At 35.6% G+C, this 17,839-nt stretch overlaps 4 protein-coding genes across 6 annotated transcripts; all 4 read right to left on the reverse strand.

Moving 5' to 3' along the window:
- Nucleotides 1–308: 308 nt before the first annotated feature.
- LOC141689362 (uncharacterized) lies at nt 309–5,381 on the reverse strand. The gene is made up of 12 exons (XM_074493637.1): nt 4,722–5,381; nt 4,149–4,351; nt 3,867–4,064; nt 3,542–3,613; nt 3,341–3,436; nt 3,160–3,239; nt 2,963–3,038; nt 2,527–2,737; nt 2,016–2,212; nt 1,480–1,588; nt 1,259–1,348; nt 309–1,134 (listed from the first exon to the last, which is right to left on the reverse strand). The coding sequence occupies exons 1-12, from the start codon at nt 5,278–5,280 to the stop codon at nt 401–403; spliced, it is 2,625 nt and encodes an 874-aa protein (XP_074349738.1). The 5' UTR covers nt 5,281–5,381; the 3' UTR covers nt 309–400.
- A 426-nt stretch (nt 5,382–5,807) lies between these two features.
- Nucleotides 5,808–13,041, reverse strand: LOC141689339 (pentatricopeptide repeat-containing protein At2g22410, mitochondrial). 2 transcript variants are annotated; one of them, XM_074493610.1, is made up of 6 exons: nt 10,679–13,041; nt 10,400–10,572; nt 9,172–9,235; nt 7,416–7,685; nt 7,039–7,284; nt 5,808–6,947 (listed from the first exon to the last, which is right to left on the reverse strand). In XM_074493610.1, the coding sequence occupies exon 1, from the start codon at nt 12,760–12,762 to the stop codon at nt 10,696–10,698; it is 2,067 nt and encodes a 688-aa protein (XP_074349711.1). In that variant the 5' UTR covers nt 12,763–13,041; the 3' UTR covers nt 5,808–6,947; nt 7,039–7,284; nt 7,416–7,685; nt 9,172–9,235; nt 10,400–10,572; nt 10,679–10,695. The 2 variants fall into 2 exon arrangements, with proteins under 2 accessions (XP_074349711.1, XP_074349710.1); XM_074493609.1 differs by lacking the exons at nt 5,808–6,947; nt 7,039–7,284; nt 7,416–7,685 and adding an exon at nt 8,020–8,565.
- On the reverse strand, nt 5,872–6,261 carry LOC141691564 (cytochrome P450 CYP72A219-like). Its single transcript, XM_074496294.1, has one exon. The coding sequence runs from the start codon at nt 6,259–6,261 to the stop codon at nt 5,872–5,874; it is 390 nt and encodes a 129-aa protein (XP_074352395.1).
- A 118-nt stretch (nt 13,042–13,159) lies between the features above and the next one.
- On the reverse strand, nt 13,160–16,077 carry LOC141689340 (ADP,ATP carrier protein 1, mitochondrial-like). Of its 2 annotated transcripts, none has more exons than XM_074493612.1 (4): nt 15,875–16,077; nt 14,497–14,993; nt 14,043–14,414; nt 13,160–13,726 (listed from the first exon to the last, which is right to left on the reverse strand). In XM_074493612.1, exons 2-4 carry the CDS (start codon nt 14,971–14,973, stop codon nt 13,430–13,432), a joined length of 1,146 nt encoding a protein of 381 aa, XP_074349713.1. In that variant the 5' UTR covers nt 14,974–14,993; nt 15,875–16,077; the 3' UTR covers nt 13,160–13,429. The 2 variants fall into 2 exon arrangements, with proteins under 2 accessions (XP_074349713.1, XP_074349712.1); XM_074493611.1 differs by having other exon boundaries at nt 15,919–16,076.
- Nucleotides 16,078–17,839: the final 1,762 nt, after the last annotated feature.

The following is a 17,839-nucleotide window of genomic DNA, read 5'->3' on the forward strand; positions in this document are numbered from 1 at the left end:
TGGGGTTGAATAGAGCCGTTGCAAATGATAATTGACAAAATTGCCCCCATCAAAAGTAACGGTGTTAGGTTTATTTGACGGAGATATACTAACCATAAAAATGGGTAGAGTTCGTGTACACAAAATGGTAGTTTTTAAAATATAATATCTAAAGTGGTCTGACACGCATAGTGCACACGCACACAAAATATACTTTACTCTTAACAAATCAACTACGTTTTTAACGGTAGAATGCACAAACATGTTCTCAAAAGCAAGCGTTTAATCAGGTTAGTATATGATTTAGTAGAATGGCCTGCACTATAAAATTCAAGGTTGATGTGCAATGGTATTAAATTGGCCAACAAGGAAGACAGAACAAACAAGAACAATTTTCAAGCATGGACTAATACGTTTTGAATTAGATATTGAAATACACATTGTAATTTTCATCTCTAATGCTAAGTATTGGTTGCATAAGAAAGTCCCTTTTGCTCCCTTTTGCTACAAAGCTAATAGGATCATATTTGCTAATTCCATCTACCACTCTAAAGCTGGCTGCCTCTTTGAAGGCATTGTCCGAGGGCTTCGGCCTACACTTGAGCTTCACCACTGCACCTATGTTATGCTCGCTATACAAATAACAACTCTTATGGCTGCTGGATTCTATTGAAACACTTCCTTTCTTCTCGTCTAGTCCATCAACGAAACGAAAAACTGAATAACTGTGATCAGAATCAGCTTTCACCTCCAGGTTCTCATTTTCTGCATTATGCATAAGAACCATACCTGGATGGCCAAATGGTTCTAGCTTAACTGCTTTCCTGATAACGTCTCTTACCATAAAATTATTCAGGTATTTCTTGTCCTTGGTAACGATTCTGAAAGTGGCATGTACAGAATGGTTTGTCCCTGGTTCAGGCAACTGACCTAATACAATGCTGGTTTTACTTTTGATTAGACCTAATGTTGAGCCTTCAGATTCTTTAGTAAGCGAAATCAAATGTGAATTGTGTTCAGCTGGAACTGGAACCATCCACTTTGAGGGAGAATCAGCTTGTTTTGGACTTAGGTCCCAATCACCATCGCTCAAACCAACAAGAAGATACGGACCATATAAAATTGCTTTATCACGGGCATATTCAGGCCGATCATCTAAGTAATCATCAAGACTTTGTCAATTTATTTATATGATCTGCTTACTTTACTTTATGTTTGCTACAATAATCTAGGTACTCATGTATGCATACATAAGAAACATAGCATGTCAAACAAATACCTTTAATAGCCTCAGTTCGGATGCTTATTGGTAGCGTAAGAGAGATAACATCATTATTTCTCCATCTACGAGTTATTGATAAGTAGTTACCTACAAGAAGTGAAGATTAGATTGAACTTTGAATTACCAAAAATAAAGAAATGCGTGTTGGTCATTTTGTAAGATAGTTATCACAATGAGCATAAGTGTAGGAACACCAGAGAGAAAAACTGCAAGCACACCTGGACTTGGGAGAGGCAATGGTTTGTTATTTAAGGTTGCCGTAGCACCATCTGAATATGTCCATATTGGTATTCTCAAGTTTAATGTAGACGGCATGGCTTTTGAATGCTTGAACCATAAAAAGAATTTTAGAAGAAATGAGTAAACAGATGAGGTTCAATCAAATTCAATATCTAAATCCATGCTATGATAGAAAGATTTACAAAACTTAAAAACCATCGCAAGACCTACAGTATTTGAATAAGTACGCTGCAGCGATGATACATTCTATGACTTAGACTTATTTTCTAATGTAGCAAAAGATCAGATTACACAATTTGCTTGTTTTATCTCCTTCCCAGTTAGGTAATAGGCAATTTTTTAAAATGGTCCAGCTTTTCTTTCCTGGAACTTTATTTAGTATATGAGGACATGGTGAAATTCACATTTAGTTGCCTTGTGCAAATCAGATGAAAAAATGACAAGATTAAAACACGGAGAAGAAACCAGGAAAGGTTTCTCTAGGTGGAAAAGACTATCATCTTCTTTTACATACCTTTTTTGAGGAAACAGTTAAGGTCACGCAAAGGTGATTGTCCCATGATACAACAGGCGTTACTTTCTGCACTAGAAAAACATTCCCAGATTCCCAGTTAACTGAGCTCGATATGTACTGGATAACGTAAATTTCTGGAACTTGTCCCTGTTGTTCAAAGTATATCGAATCTCCTAATTTTGAGAACGATTCAATTCCTGATCAAAAAAGGGGAAACACAAAATTCATTAGTAAAAATGCGTGACTTGTTGATGAATGTCATTCAAATGATACAAGACAACCACAAGAATCCAGAAGGGACTTTTCCCAGGAGAAAGACAAGCAATTATATACACTGTTAAATTATCGCCAGAACAATGCCACACGTATAAGTTTAGTACTAATCAATTTCACAAGGAAGCAAAAAAGAAAGTCCTTAATTTTAAAATAGTTATGTAATGCTATTGAGTTCATTGGAAAGATCCTTCTCCTTTTAACATGATAAAATCACAAATGAAGATAGATGTCAAACCTGTTCCATAGCAGCACCAGAAACTATTATCCTTTGTTCCCCATCCATGCTGGCTTATGGCCTTGGATTGACCATGGCCTAGTGGTAGCGTGTAAATCATCACCCCAGGTTCCACTCCTCTTTGGATACTGAGTACGCCATTTGTGATAGCCCGTTCGTAATAATCAGCGTATACGGTATCTTTAGTCCACCTTAATAAGTGGCGTGCAACCTAAAAAACAAGTCAATCTGTTCTTGAAAATAAACAAAGAAACAATCATGTAATATGAAAAAATGTAGGGACAATGATTACACTGCTGCTCTGCATAACAATTGTAGTAAACCTTTTCAAAAATTGAGTTTGAAAGATACAATACCAGAAAGTGAATGTACATGCAAAGAAGAAATATCATTTCATCAAAGCATACCCTACAAATTGTAGTGTCAAAAATCTTACCTTTAGCATATTAAAGGTTGTACAAGACTCTTCAGTTTCAGTTTGTAGATAGCTTGCTAAACGATTTGGTTGTGTCCTGTTTTCATATGAAGAAAAAATTAAATCAGTAAAAAGCTGCACAAGTCTAAAAAAATAAACGTGACTGTTCACTAGTTACTATCCAAACAAGTATTCAAACAAGTTTAAACAAAGTTTACCAGAACTCAGATTCTGAGGTCCCTCCAGTGGCATATGCATGAGAAGAATTCACAATATCCATGAAAAACCTCCCTATGTCCTGTGAACCATTAAATATAATAACTAGACAAAAACTCTCACTAACAACACTTGTTGGAGTTAATTACAAGTTAGAAGTTATACATGATGTACTCAACTTACCCTGTAAAGTGGATCCCCCGTAATTTCGTATCGCTGTTGGGAACCAACAACAACTGGAATGTGTGAATTGGTATGAAATCCCGATAGATCATCAGCCTAAAGATAAATGGCATGGAATATTTAAATCCAACACAAACAATTACACAAATGGATACCAGTACTCTGGAAAATTAGGTAAATTTGTGAACTAGTGGTCTCTACCTGCACAGCAAGTATACCTAAAAAGCAGGGTTTGTCGAAGAGGTGAGCCAACAATAAATGCGAAGAATTTTTCTGCAAACCGTTGCATGACAAGGTAATTTTAGAAATTATGTCTAGATGTATAGCATATTTACTTCAAGCTTCAAAACACTTTCTAGGCTTTAGAATTACAAAGAGAAATGCTTCATCACAATTAAAAATCCACACAATGCATGAGAAAGATACATCTTCTTCATGCAACAAGTATAAAAACAAGAGGCATTGCCTATTAGTTTCTTTCAGAAAGTTACATTTATCAAACAAGTTTATAACAGGGAAAATATACCGTTATATCATACAGTTTATACAAAACATCGTTCATGCCACCCGTCTCTTCATTCAATGACGCCCAGTGTTGCTCAACGGTGTACTTCAGTATCACATTTTTCACACGTTTGTAGAAGTAATCAGCCATCCATGTTACCATACCCAAAGCTCGAGTATCAGAAGCAAATAAATACTGATCTAATAGACCTGCCATTATCTGTTAAACTTTACAAATGAGGTTGGCGGTTGAACTAGTACTTGATACCACAACAATTAGTAGAAGTATGAATGCGGCATGTACCTTGTGAATGGTGTAATATGGAGCCCACACAGGGTTTATAGCCTCCAATCGATCAAATAGTTCAGAAGGGAAAGCAGAAAGATACCCAGTTCCGATTTTTTCCTGACAGTCGGATAGAGCAGAAACAACAGCAGACATTTTCTCTTTTAGTATGTGATTGTGAGTACTAGCCCACATTTGTGCTGAAGCGCTTAAGTAATGTCCTGCATTATGCCAGAAGCTGGTAAATATTTGTAGTAACGCTGTTTGCATTGTCAGTGTTCAGTTCCACTATAAGTGAAAAGTGTTGTTTTTTCGCATGTATATAAGTTTAAGAAAGTACGGTGATCAGATGAAATTGTAATTGATGAAACCACAACCACAGCAGCATTTCAGATTATACTCCAATTTTGAAAGATAATAGCATCAATTAAAACTTTTGCAGGGATATTGTGAGACATATGCTAGACATTAAACAATTTTCACCTGGTTTAAAAGACAAACAGATAATGCACAAGCACAACTACCACCGCCAAAAACGAAGAAAAGCATGCAATCCTTAGTAAATCTTGAGGTTACTAATGCAATACTAACCTACAAAATGTCCTCGAAGATCGATATTTGGGGCCTCCCAACCTCCATAAGCAACACCAGGAGTTGGCAAGTTAGCAGTCTTCCTAAAGCTCCAAACTAATCTATCAACATCCAACATCAACAGATATTCCAAATTTGTTTGTTGAGCCCGACCATGAATCGAGTCCTGGTCTAATCTCACATTACGCAACGGCATTTCCTTGAGAAGACCCCTAGGAACTTCAAGTCCACTTGTACCAAGCATCGTCTTATACACGATATTCCAACCAAATTCATCATCCTCCTTCAAAACTTTTCTCGGAACAACATTAGCCCAAGTAGAACTATCGGTGGGAGAAAGATAGTAATGCGAAAACACTTCATTTATCCATGATTGATTGGTGGTTCTTTGTAACTCATATCTCAGCGTGTGTGATGAAAGTGCAGGAAGAAAAGCATTAGTACACTCCTTGCTCAAAACAGAATCACATGATAAAAACAAATAAACTATCAAGTATACCACGTAACAAAACATCAAAGTTCTCTTTTCGAAAGGATTGCTAGAATCCAAGAAACCCATGATTTCAGTATTTTACAACACACATGCACAGTTTAGAACTTGTTAAGCCACCAAAAAGGCTAATATATCGAAAATTCACTTCAAATATATAGCAAACCCCAAACTGGTTTTACAATGTTATACGCATGATGAGTAGTGTCGAGTTTAGACGCTTAAAAAGATATAAATTGACAAGAGTGTGTTGAAATTAGTTGTTCATGTTCTTGGGTCCCTTGATCCTTTTAAGTTGGCTAAAGAGTAGGAGTAACAGTTAGTGGACTCATTCTTCTTGCCATTTTGATTTTGCTACATTACTCGCCTAATCATTTAGGGCCTGTTTGTTTTTACGACTTATAAGTTAAAAAAAAAATTATAACTTTGTATTGTAAGATGTAGAATTAATTTAATACAACAGTTACTTATTTTGATCTTCATAATGTGCTTTGATTTCATACAAAGGAATTTTCTTTTTTAAATATACACAAATGTAAAGTTTGCTATGCCTATTTGCACAGTGGATTTTAGTTCTTAGAGCTGCACCGACTTCAAATCATAAAGTTTATTGAACCTTATTAGAAGAAATTTAGGTAGGACACTTTCTAAATACCACAATCAACCTGAACAATTATACTGCCCTAGTACAATTGCATCTTCGAGGTCATGCAAGATGATTTTAGCACCATATTGAGGTCGCAGGAGAAAATTGAGCTCGGGAGCATGTAGATAAGTCAGAGAAAGCTCAAGATTGAAGTTCTGTAGGATCATTGCAACTGCCATCCTTGCTTCTATCAGGGCCAAGTTTTGCCCAATGCACGTTCTAGGACCCCAACTGAATGGAATAAACACTGGTGATCCTTTTGTTGCCTTAGAAATTCCTTCCGAAAACCTTTGTGGATTGAACTCTTTCGCATCTTCACCCCAAATTCCAGTGTCATAGTTGTGAAAAATGACTGGCATTGTCAAGTGTACCCATGCCGGTATTGTCAGATTTCCTAGTTTCATCTTCTTGGAACTAGCTCACAGAAGCAGAGGTGCTGGTGGATACCTCGTTCAATATCATGGTGATATGCAATAAAAATACCAAAATAAAATTCAACCAAAAAATTTGAAAAGAAGCGCCAAGAGGAATGTTAAACTCTGTTTCTATGGCTTATTTAGTACTAAACCTTGACCTTTTTTTATAATTAAACTCACACACACTGGTAGTCGAATCCTTGACCTCTCTTGAAGAGACCGAGCGAGACATCAACCACCGCACCAACCCTTTGTTGGCTACAGAACCTTGACCTTAACTACTAAAAGAGGAGATTAGTATCTTACTATTTTGAGCTGGTTAAGCTTTTCATAATCGATTTCTTTGTTACCGATAACTTGCAAAACCTCTTCTCTTGCACGAGATTGCCAGTCACTTTACTCAGACATACAATAGTCCACACGAGCAAACGTGCAGTTGAATCTGCTCCAGCCGAATAACATACCTTGCACTCATTTATCACTTCTTCCATAGTCCTGATCCTTCTTGTATATCGTTTTTGGTGGCATCCAGTAATATACTCAACAAGTCATCGGAGTTTACTTTCTCTCCCATTTTAAGCATCTTCTCTCGTTTCTTAGTGATCTTCGTCAGTTGCTCTATCATTTCATTGTTTAATTTTCTCATTTTCTTGTTTGCACTAGCTTTGAAGTGCCTACAAACAGATGAAAGAATATCGATGAAACTACATAAAAAAATTATGTTCCTCAATTGAAAGAATGTCTAGTATGTACAATCAGTATTACCTAGACCGTGGAATGTAACTAGATCCCATACACTGGAACGCAAGATCGGCTGGCATCTCGTGGAGTTGGAATATTCTTCTTCCTTCTTTATAAAAAACTGCTAAATGCTGCTCGACAAATCATATCACAAGCCAGAATTTCGATATAAGGCCATACATCCATTTCAGCAGTTCCAGTAGTCGAGACTAATGCCTTCCACTTACCAATTGTATCTTTACAACTAAATGAAAGTTCTGGTAATGCACCCTTCAAATAAAGATTAAACAAATCAATGAATATATGTGTCAAAGGGCCGGTTCTTTACCTTTAATCATGTACCTTCAGCTTCTCTACATTAAAATCTGGGTTAATTATCTTCCTATGTCTTAGCCATGTACCTTCTAAAATTTTTGCTCCTCTGGTAGATGCACTTCTGGCCACAAGTGGAATAAACACTAGCAATCCTTTTCTTGCATTATAAATTCCGTCAGATTACCTTTGCGGATAGAACTCTTCCGCGTCTTTGCCCAAAGTTTCAGTGTCATGGTTGTGAAAAATGACTGCCATGGTCATGTCATATTTCTTAGTTTGATCTTCTTGGAAGTAGCTCGTAGAAGCATACCTGCTGGTGGATATAACCTAAGCACCTCGTACAATATCATGGTTATCTGAAATCGAAGATACCAGAAAGGCATACAAAGAGCATTATTTTATGTAAGACGCAAGACAATAAATATCCATCCCACAAAATCATGGCATAAAAGTAGAAATCTGAAAGAAAAAAACTGGCGGAAGGCATAGAAATTAAATAAGGCAAGTGAATAAAGTTTAAAGCGTGCTACAACACCATGGTTGTTAAGTCGACAAGTCGAGCCCGAGTACCGTGGAACTGACTAGTCGACAAGTCGCCCGACTAGTCGTAAAAAGTCATAAATAGTCGACAATATCCTATTTAGAGTAATTATAATATATAATATAAGTAAACAAACTTCAAAATAATAGTTCAAGTAAAAACTAATAGATAATAAGTTCAAATACCCAAATTCAAACATCTCTAATCAAATAAAAACATAACTAAAGAGTCAAATCAACTAAACAAACACAATCATGCATCATAATCATCCATCTCGCAATCATCTCCATCTCCTCCTTGGGTATTCTCCTCGGGTGGGACACCATAATCATCTTCCGCTTCCTCATCATCAAAAGGAATATTATCTTCATCTTCATCTTCTTCATCAATCCGATCTTGTGTCGAACTAGTGTTCCGTCGAGTATAGGTTAGAGTGGAACCACCTCTAGCTCTCCTCAGAAAATTACATCCCTCAAGTGATTCAGATGCACCCGAAGCTATATCCACCGCTTCCCAAAACCTATCCTCAATGCCAACCCACTCATTAGCCCATTCCAAGTCCTCAAATACAAGTGGATCAAATTTCCTTCCTAGCTCACATCTCTTTTTGAATCTTGAATCAATCTTCCAGTTGTATTGGACATACACCAAGTCAAACGTTGATGTTCCAACCTATTCATCTTCTTCGTATGTATCTAAATTAATTAAATGTAATTAGGCCAACAATAGGAGAAATAGTTGTAACAACACTAAAACCCATAAATCTCTAATTATCTTCTTATTTTATTTTTGCTAAGTTATCTCTAATTATCTTGGTTACCCTTCTTTTTTACAAAATATATAATATAAAATATTTCATTCATTTATAGGAGAACAATCCTATTGCAAGTATACACTCACGTAATAGCCCATGACTGGCCTCTATATTAGCTCATAATTTTCACAACATTAATACATTGTATAATTGTGTTGCAGATACTGGGTCTAGGAGATTTTTAGAATTTATACTCTCAAAATTGAATTTTTGTGGTAATACAAACACATCAAATTTGAAAGATCATCAGACAGCGAACAGTTCAATAAAAACTAAGTACCATATATGTCCGTTCTTTGTTCTTGTGCTACATTAGTGATTTTTGGGTTACTTCACGCTTTTTGCTCAAGTTTAACTCTATTTTAGTGTTCATTTCATTGTTACAAGTGTTGGTTTGTTGTCTCTCATATAGCTAATAGCTTCACCACTGTATATTAGCCTTAATATCAATGTTTAGTGTTGTATGAAACTATGAATTGACTTTTACCTCAAATGCGCCACACTTTTTCATTGATGTCAGTACTCACTGATGAAACATCCGTAAGTTTATCCTGCAGAAACGCACAACAAACTAAGTTTAATTAGGAGGGTGTAAAATTTATTACAGACATGACAATTTATTGATGCATCTTTCATCATACTTGTAGCCTGCTGTATATGTACCCGAATAAGAAACTCTGCTTCTTTCTCAAAGAGAGTAAAAGTTGTAGTAGCACTGAACGCCTATAGTATCAAATCATAAGTACAATTTGAATATATATTTTGAACAAGTTAGTTTAGGTAATTTGGCAACAAAAAAAGGAGTTAGTTTAGGTTGGCCGTGTGTCGTGCTTACATCTTTAATTTTGTGAGCATAAGAATATTTATCTAAAAAGTAACATATATGGTAAATTTTGATGGAGACCAGAGTCGTGTTTGCATCTTTAATTTTGTGAGCATAAAAATATTTATCTTAAAAGTAATATAGAGGGTTAATTTTGATAGAGACCACTTAATTTTGATAGAGACCACTTTGGATTCGACTCTCTAAGATCAAATATAATCAAGTAGTCATTAATCCGAAAATTAAAGAACACCTACAAACAAAGTATCAAATCATAAGCACAATTTGCATATACATATTGAACGAGTTAGTTCAGGTAATTGAGCAACAAAAAGAAAAAGGAGTTAGTAAAGGTTCGACGTGCTTACATCTTTAATTTTTGTGCGCATAAGAATATTTATCTAGAGAGTAATTTTTAGGGTTAATTTCTATGGAGACCACTTTACATTTGACTCTCTTAGATAAACTAAATCAACTAGTCCATATATATCCCACACAAATATTCGATCGTAAATTTTAGTTCTTTTCTCCAAGAAATCTAGTAATGTGCTGGAGATCACTTTGTATTTAACTCTCTAAGATCAAACAAAATCAATTAGTCCATATAAATCCCACACAAATATTCGATCATAAATTTTAGTTCTTTTCTCCAACAAATCTAGTAATGTGCTGGAAAGCATATATATATATATATATATATATATGATAAATGTACATTGTTCTGCAAGTATAAAAATTGCAGAACATTTGTCTTTGATTGTAATAAAAAATGGCAGAACATAGCTCAAAAAAATATGGAAAAGATGTGAGGTGGTAAATCTGTTTAAATTGCAAACAAAAAAGCAAAATTAAATAACCCACATTGTATTTCCATGTCGAAAGTATTGAGTACCTTTTGCTTAGTATATTGGCATTTCAGTTGTATGCCAGTGGCCAGCCCTTTCCGCAAAACTTAGATGGAACAAATTTCTTTTCAGAATAAGCTTCTGTTGTCTTCCAATGGAAAAATGTGGAAGCTACGCTGCTGCCTTATAGCAGTTGGCTATCAATCATTCCCACGTGTGACTGTGAACAGACATACAAAACATATATGGATATAATGTGGCCTGAATGACATAAATGAAATAAAATAGTTAAGCTGGGGATGGCGTAAAGGACAGGGGTGACTTACTCGCTTCATAATTCAAATCAGTCATAATCCTCATTTGAACTAAGGACGGTGTCATCTTCTGAATGTGAATAGACGTATCCGACAAACTCCAGATGACTTCTTAACTGAGACAGACATTCATATATATGAGTTGCTTGCTGATGTGCTTTGTCTCTGATAAAAAACTCATACACGTTCCCATCGACCTCAATTGAACTGCAACCTGGAACCTTCTCCACTCTTTTTTTCCTCATCAACTCCCTGGTCTCTCTGGCTTTCTCCCACATATTTGCTTCACCATATATATTGGCGAGCAAAACGTAATTTCCACTGTCAAGTGGATCCATCTCAAAAAGTTTAAAAGCAGCTCTTTCTCCAATTTCAACATTTTTATGAACTCGACAGGCAAATAACAAAGCCCCCCAAACCACAGCATCAGCTTTCATTGGCATGTTATTTATAAGCTCTTCCGCTTCTTCTAGTAGACCAGCCCTGCCTAGGAGGTCAACCATGCAAGAATAGTGCTTGAGTTTGGGGGTAATATTATACTTTAAACTCATTTGGGTAAAAAACATACGTCCCTCTTCAACCAACCCTCCATGACAACAAGCCGACAAGAGCCCTAAAAAGGTGATTGCATCTGGCTCCAAGCCACAGTCAATCATCTGCAGGAAATAAGATATCGCATCATGTGCCTTACCATGATTTGCGAATCCACCAATAATAGAAGTCCAAGTCAAAGAGTTTTTATCAGGCATCTCACTGAAAACCTGGAGTGCCCTTTCCATATCACCACATTTTACATACATGTCAACTAAAGCTGTGCCTAAAGTAACATTAACACAAAGTTTTTGTTTTGCAATGTAATGCTGAATCCAAATTCCAACCTCAAGAGCTCCTAGTTGTGAGCATGCAGATAAACAGTTTACCATAGTCACCTCATCCGGCTTAAAATTCCTGGCTTGCATATCGTGAAACAAGTCCAACGCCTCTTTGCTACGATTAGCTTGAACGTAACCACCTATCATCGCATTCCACGGAACAACATCTTTCTCCGGCATTTCTTCAAAAATTCTCTTAGCTGTATCAAGAAAACCAAATTTAACATAACCCATAACCATAGTAGTCCAAGACACTACACTTCTCTTTTCCATCTTATCAAATACAACCTCCGCAGCACCAAGATCCCCACACTTCACATACATGTCCACTAGCGCATTAGCAAGTGGAACCGTCAACTTCACTTTCTTTTCCTCAATAACCCTATGAAACTCCATCCCACCGTTCAAATCCCCCAATTGAGCACACGACGAAACCACCCCAAGCATCGTAACATCATCAGGTTGAACGCCCAACAGCTCCATTTCCCTATAAATCCTCAACGCCTCACCACCCTTCCCATTCCTAACAAACCCATTAATCATCGAATTCCACGAAACCAAATCCCTCACACAACTCTCATCAAACACTTTACGCGCAACACCCAACTCCCCACACGAAACCAAAACATGAATCGCCGCATTCCTCACAAACAAATCCGACTCAAACCCTAACCTCAAAACCTGGCCCAAAACCCCGTAACCCAACCTCACCCAACCCAACCGCGCACAACACTTAAACAACAAAGGAAACGTATAATTATCCGGCCTCAACCCACTACATTGCATCAACTCCTTATACAACAACAACCCTTTTTCCACATTAGCCTTCTCTAAGTACCCTCTAATAGCCACATTCCAAGAAAAGACTTTCGATTGAGGCGTAAACAACAACAATTTCCGACAATAATCAAGACACCCATGATCAGAAATTGCGCAAAACGCAACTAAACGACTTGCAGCTAAGCCATCTGAGATCAAGCCAGTGATGATGATTTGGGCCTGGATAACTTTGAAATGGGGCATAGAATTGCATTTTTCTAAGCGGGAGAGTAAAGGGGTGGAGTGGATGAAAGAGTGGGTTGTGTTCCAGTAGGTGGGGTTTTCTTTGTGGGGTAAAAGTGAGCGAGAGCGTTGAGTGAATGAAGAGTAGAAGAGATAGAGATAGAGATTGTGTGAGTATTTTTTGTGAAGGGGTTTGAGATTGAGGTGCGAAAGTGTGGTCATTGAATTGGGTTATGGCGGGATCAAGTTTGAAGATGGGTTAGAGATTTTAGAGTGGTTTAACAAGGATGCTTAAAATGAGCTCATTTCGAGGGAAATTATATTTGATTAAGGCAATCGCTCTGCTCCCAATTTTATTTATTTCAAACAAACACCACATCTCTCATTATTGACTGAATAAATTTAATTTTCATAAAAAATACGTTATATTATTATTTTGTTGGCAGAAATGCATTATATTACATAGCTTACATACAATTTCTTTTAGTTGTACCAAATTATATTGTGCATTATATATGCATATTTGATGCTCTTATTCATCCCCGCCAATGATACAATTATGCAAAAGGATGCAGGGATAACTAGAAATAGAATTAATAAAAACATAAATAAGAAAAACTTACAAAAGATCAAGAAAAATGGCTTTCAAACTAGTATAAGATTTTGTGACAGATCCGTAGATCGAAATAGCTTCCGGAATTATCAGTTAATGAAACTAAAATGTCCTTTCAAAAAAGGCAACGTTTGAAACTAAACGCCAAATCTGGTTATTTAAATGCTAAATGCTCTGTTTGCATATTCTTAATTCAGACTATCAAAAGAAATAGATTTTCATCACCATCTAGGGCTATAAAATAAATTGAGAGAAAGAAGGCCTTCATCTCCTTGTTTAAGCTCCTCCAGAGCCAAATTTCTTTCCGAATACTATCACCTGAAGCTTGTCGTAACCTGCAAGCACACCAGCACCAGCAACTGCACGGAGGATGTTAGCACCAGCACCCTTGAACAGAGATTTAGCACCCTCATTCTTCAATATCTGAGTAAATGCATCTAGGGAACTCTTGTACTTCACAGCTTCTCCGGATGTCATCATCATTCTTCTGCGGACAGTGTCAATGGGGTAGGATGCAAGGCCAGCACCATTGGTGATTACCCACCCTAGTGCAAAACTAGCAAAGAAACTATCCTGAATTGTACACATAAGAACCAAAAGAGCATGTTAGCAACTAAAAAAAGTAAATGTCAGCATCGCACATGTACGTACCCATATCTCAGGAGTATTAAATATTTTAAATACTAGTGAAAACATAAATTTATAAATGTTCAGAATTCTTAAAAATACACATCAGCTAACTCAGTCGGGCAGGCAAGTTACTAGATGTTGCTATTTAGCAGTCAACTGGAATTTCTCTTTAGAAATAAGTAGACATCGAATAGATATACAAAGAACTTGTTACAAGATCATGCGGGCAAGCCAAGCATTTTCAACAAAATTTACTGACCTGCAACTTTCCAGTGAGGAGAACTGGTTTCAATGAGTCGTACATTCCGAAGTACAATCCACGGTACACAATGATGCCAACACATGAAATGTTGAATCCACGATATAGACCAGCAAGACCATCGGTAGCAAGAGTTTTCTTGTAAACATCAACCAATCCATTAAACTGCCTCTCTCCACCCTTCTTTGCAGCCTTAGCATCATTTGCAAGACGAGTTCGAGCATAATCCAAGGAGTAAACAAAGAGTAGCGAAGAGGCACCAGCAGCACCACCTGATCCCAGGTTACCAGCAAACCATTTCCAGTAACCATCACGGTCCTTCTTAAAGTTGAACAAGCTCTTAAAGTAATCCTTAAAAGCAAAGTTCAAAGCCTGTTTCCAGAACAAATATTAGTAAAGTAAATATTGTGGATCAAAATGTTTCAGTACATCAACTAAATATTAAATGACAAACCTGAGTGGGGAAGTAACGAATAACATTCGCGGTGTTTCCTCTCCATAAAGAACCAAAACCTTCGTCTTTGACAGTTCTACTGAAACATTCACCAATCCCTTTGTACGGTTCAGAAAGACGACCAGACTTGAGCATTTCATCTTGGTTTTGAATCAAAAGTTTTACACGCTCAATAGGAGCAGCAGCAGTCTTGGACACAGCGGCTGAGACACCACCCATAAGAAAATCAATGGCAAAGCCTGTAAATCCTTTTTCAGCAGGAGCTTGGACAAAAATAGGCGAAATGTTGGCCTGGGGTACAAATGTGTGTGGCATAGGATAGTTAAATCCGGCATTAGTGTAATTTCCATAGCCAAACTGGGTACGTTGTGTAGGGCCTCCATAGCGGCTCCGAATATCTTGCGAGAGACTTGAACTAATGTGGAACTGATCAGCAAAATTTTGAGCTACGGTTGGGAGCTGCTTCTGATCAGCCATCACTTAAAGCAAATAAATTCCTGCATTTAACAAACAAAATTACCCATAACAAGATTGACTGATTATGAAATCATTCACGCATCAGAAACGGAAAATTAAATTCTTCAATATAAACAAAAAATGGAAGGCACACCAACATTGCACAAAGTAACAAAGATTATGGACTAACGAAAATTAATGCGGTACGCTATGTAAACAGCAGCGCTGTAGGTATCTTAATTTGAATATGCATGTTCAATAAAAGTATATCTTATAATTAAAGAAAAAAGACAAGCAATATTCCTTTGAAAATGTATGGACGTAATTTTGCTTCGGAAAAGCTAGTGACAGGACAAAGGAATGAAGCATAAACTTAAAAGCTACTTGAGAGTTCTCACTAATTGATTCAGTTCACATACTTGAAAAAATATATACGCATTCCACTTGGAAAACTACGATAAATTATAAGGTGAAAGAAAAGCATCACATATCTAAAACAAACTACGAAGCCATTTGGATCATCGAATTCCAGGCCGGTTTTTAGGAATGAAATTTTTATACAAATATTTATTGAAATCTCATTCTAATTCCCATTAACCTGACTGAATCAGGCGATCCAACAGTAACCTATACGAATACTACAAACTAATGAGTAATAATTTCAACTTATTATGATTCAGATCTACTTAAAAACTACAATTAACTTTGACAGCTTAAACAGGCCATCAAGTATACAACACAGTAAAAATTCATACAACACAGTAAAAAAACTAAAAGATTTGTAAAAATCACTGAACAAAACAGTAAAAAAAAAACGATCAGTACGCATCATCACAATCATACTAGTATAAACAGATCTATTGAAACAGATTAAAAAACAAGGAAATGAAATGAGTAGAAAAACACAAAATTATATACATACATGCATAAAAATTATGAAATTGTTAGATAGAGTGATGTATGAACCTTTTTCACAGCCGAATGAAATGAGGGTTTTGAGAGGCAAATGTTTTGTGTGGGTTTTTAATATAATAATAATAATAGTCGTATATAATTGGGGGCGAGATTTTAGGGATATTTTATACACGCACGCGGCAGGGGAGGGGATGATTCATTGTTTTGTGGACTACTGTTATTTCTTCGAAGTTTCTTTTCTTTTGTGTACGATTTGAATTCTAATGGAATGTTCTTTTAAAAAAGAAAATTCAAATTAAATGGATTGTTTTGAATATAGAATTTTGTTTATACGAACAGCAACCTGGTGTGAGATCTAGAGGGAGAATGACATTTTGACTTAAATTTGGTCAAAATTTAATTTTGTATATTTATTCTCGGATATTACAGTTTGTATCTACCATTTTTGAAATCCCATTCAAATTATAACTTTTTGCCAAATTTTTAATTCTTGTCTTCAATGACATATTTAATCTATTCTTGAAGACAAAAGATGAGATATATTGTCGACACAACAATTATGATTAAATAATTAGGTAAAAATGGTGCATTTACAGATTTCAAATTAGGGGATGCGAACTGCAATTTCTGAAAGTATGTATACAAAATTGAGTTTTAGCCAAATTTAAGGGGTAAAAAGTGCAATTATCGAAAATTTTTATTATTAAAAAAGAACAATACTACTTTCCCCAAATGACATGACATGACACATAACAAATTTTAATTTGGAACACATATTTACACACGCGGGATCTTATTATTATTAAAAAATATTACTAAATATATATTAACACATCATCATTTGAAAAATTAATTTGGGATACTTAGCAATTCTCTTAAGAAAATATACTTAAGATTTATTTAAAAAGTTGAGAATCATTAATTGTGAAATATAATAAATTTTCTAAAATTTGTTTATAATACCTTTTTAATAATTAAATTTATATACCTTATAAATAAATTTATTATAATAATTTTAAAACAAACGTACCTAGATAAGATAATCCTGCTTAGCAATGTCCGATGGATATCTCCGGCTTAGTTCACAATAAAATAGTGTGTGATAAAAATAAATAATACTCGTCCCATTTTATGTGACATTTTAATTTTTTAACGCATTTTGATGTGCTTGGAAGAGAAATTTTTACAAAAATATCAACCTTATATTTTTTGACAATATAAAAAAAATCAAAAATATATTATGTAGAAGTATTTCTTTCGAACGCATCGAAATGCGTGAAAAAAATCAAAAGTCCGCATAAAGTGAAACGGAGGGTGTAGCAAATATGATAAAATATTGATACAAATAAAAGTTTGAAAAATAGAATAGACAAACCTGAGCCCAGGTTTTTATTTGATAGCTTTAGAGATATGATGCGAACGTAAAATTTTATTACAATCAATTTAGAATTTATAATACATGTCTGAACTTGTATAAAAAATCAATATAAACTAAATATCGAAAAAATCTAATATATATTATAATATATATATATATATATAACATCCCCGCTCAAACTCACGATACTGCAACAATGAGTATAGAGAGTTTGTCAGACAAGAAACAAAATCGCGAAATAGAGTGAGTATTTGTAAAAATATCAGCAATTTAAAGCGAAGAAGAAACAAAAGATAATGATATAGTGCCTTGCAGCAGATGATGGCGAGTAAGATGACAATTAATCTCAATATGTTTAGTGCCCTCATGAAATACTGAATTACGTGCAATATGAATTGCACTCCCTTATACCTCCTGTCAGTATTTAAAATAGCTTGGGACCTTAGAACAGGTCTTTCAGCTTCAGTTTGACCGAGTTCTTTGATCACTACTCCTTTGGTTGGTCTTTGTCCCGGAATATCAGCATATGGTGAGACAACTTCAGTATTTATTGGTCTCAAAGATTTGAATTCTTCCTCCATTAACCTCGGTTGC

Source organism: Apium graveolens, chromosome 10, assembly GCF_009905375.1.
Source record: "Apium graveolens cultivar Ventura chromosome 10, ASM990537v1, whole genome shotgun sequence".
In the NCBI taxonomy this organism is placed as follows: Eukaryota; Viridiplantae; Streptophyta; class Magnoliopsida; order Apiales; family Apiaceae; genus Apium; species Apium graveolens.

Excerpts from the sequence above, each read along its gene's own strand:
- LOC141689362 (XM_074493637.1), bottom strand. The coding sequence starts at position 5,280 with ATGGGTTTCTTGGATTCTAGCAATCCTTTCGAAAAGAGAACTTTGATG. Across the intron at positions 3,240-3,340 it reads CGGGGGATCCACTTTACAGG|GACATAGGGAGGTTTTTCAT; the intron begins GTAAGTTGAGTA and ends AATGGTTCACAG. Across the intron at positions 1,135-1,258 it reads CCGAACTGAGGCTATTAAAG|ATGATCGGCCTGAATATGCC; the intron begins GTATTTGTTTGA and ends ATGATTACTTAG.
- LOC141691564 (XM_074496294.1), bottom strand. The coding sequence starts at position 6,261 with ATGAAACTAGGAAATCTGACAATACCGGCATGGGTACACTTGACAATG.
- LOC141689339 (XM_074493610.1), bottom strand. The coding sequence starts at position 12,762 with ATGACCACACTTTCGCACCTCAATCTCAAACCCCTTCACAAAAAATAC.
- LOC141689340 (XM_074493612.1), bottom strand. The coding sequence starts at position 14,973 with ATGGCTGATCAGAAGCAGCTCCCAACCGTAGCTCAAAATTTTGCTGAT. Across the intron at positions 14,415-14,496 it reads TTCGTTACTTCCCCACTCAG|GCTTTGAACTTTGCTTTTAA; the intron begins GTTTGTCATTTA and ends TTCTGGAAACAG. Across the intron at positions 13,727-14,042 it reads TCCTCACTGGAAAGTTGCAG|GATAGTTTCTTTGCTAGTTT; the intron begins GTCAGTAAATTT and ends TGTACAATTCAG.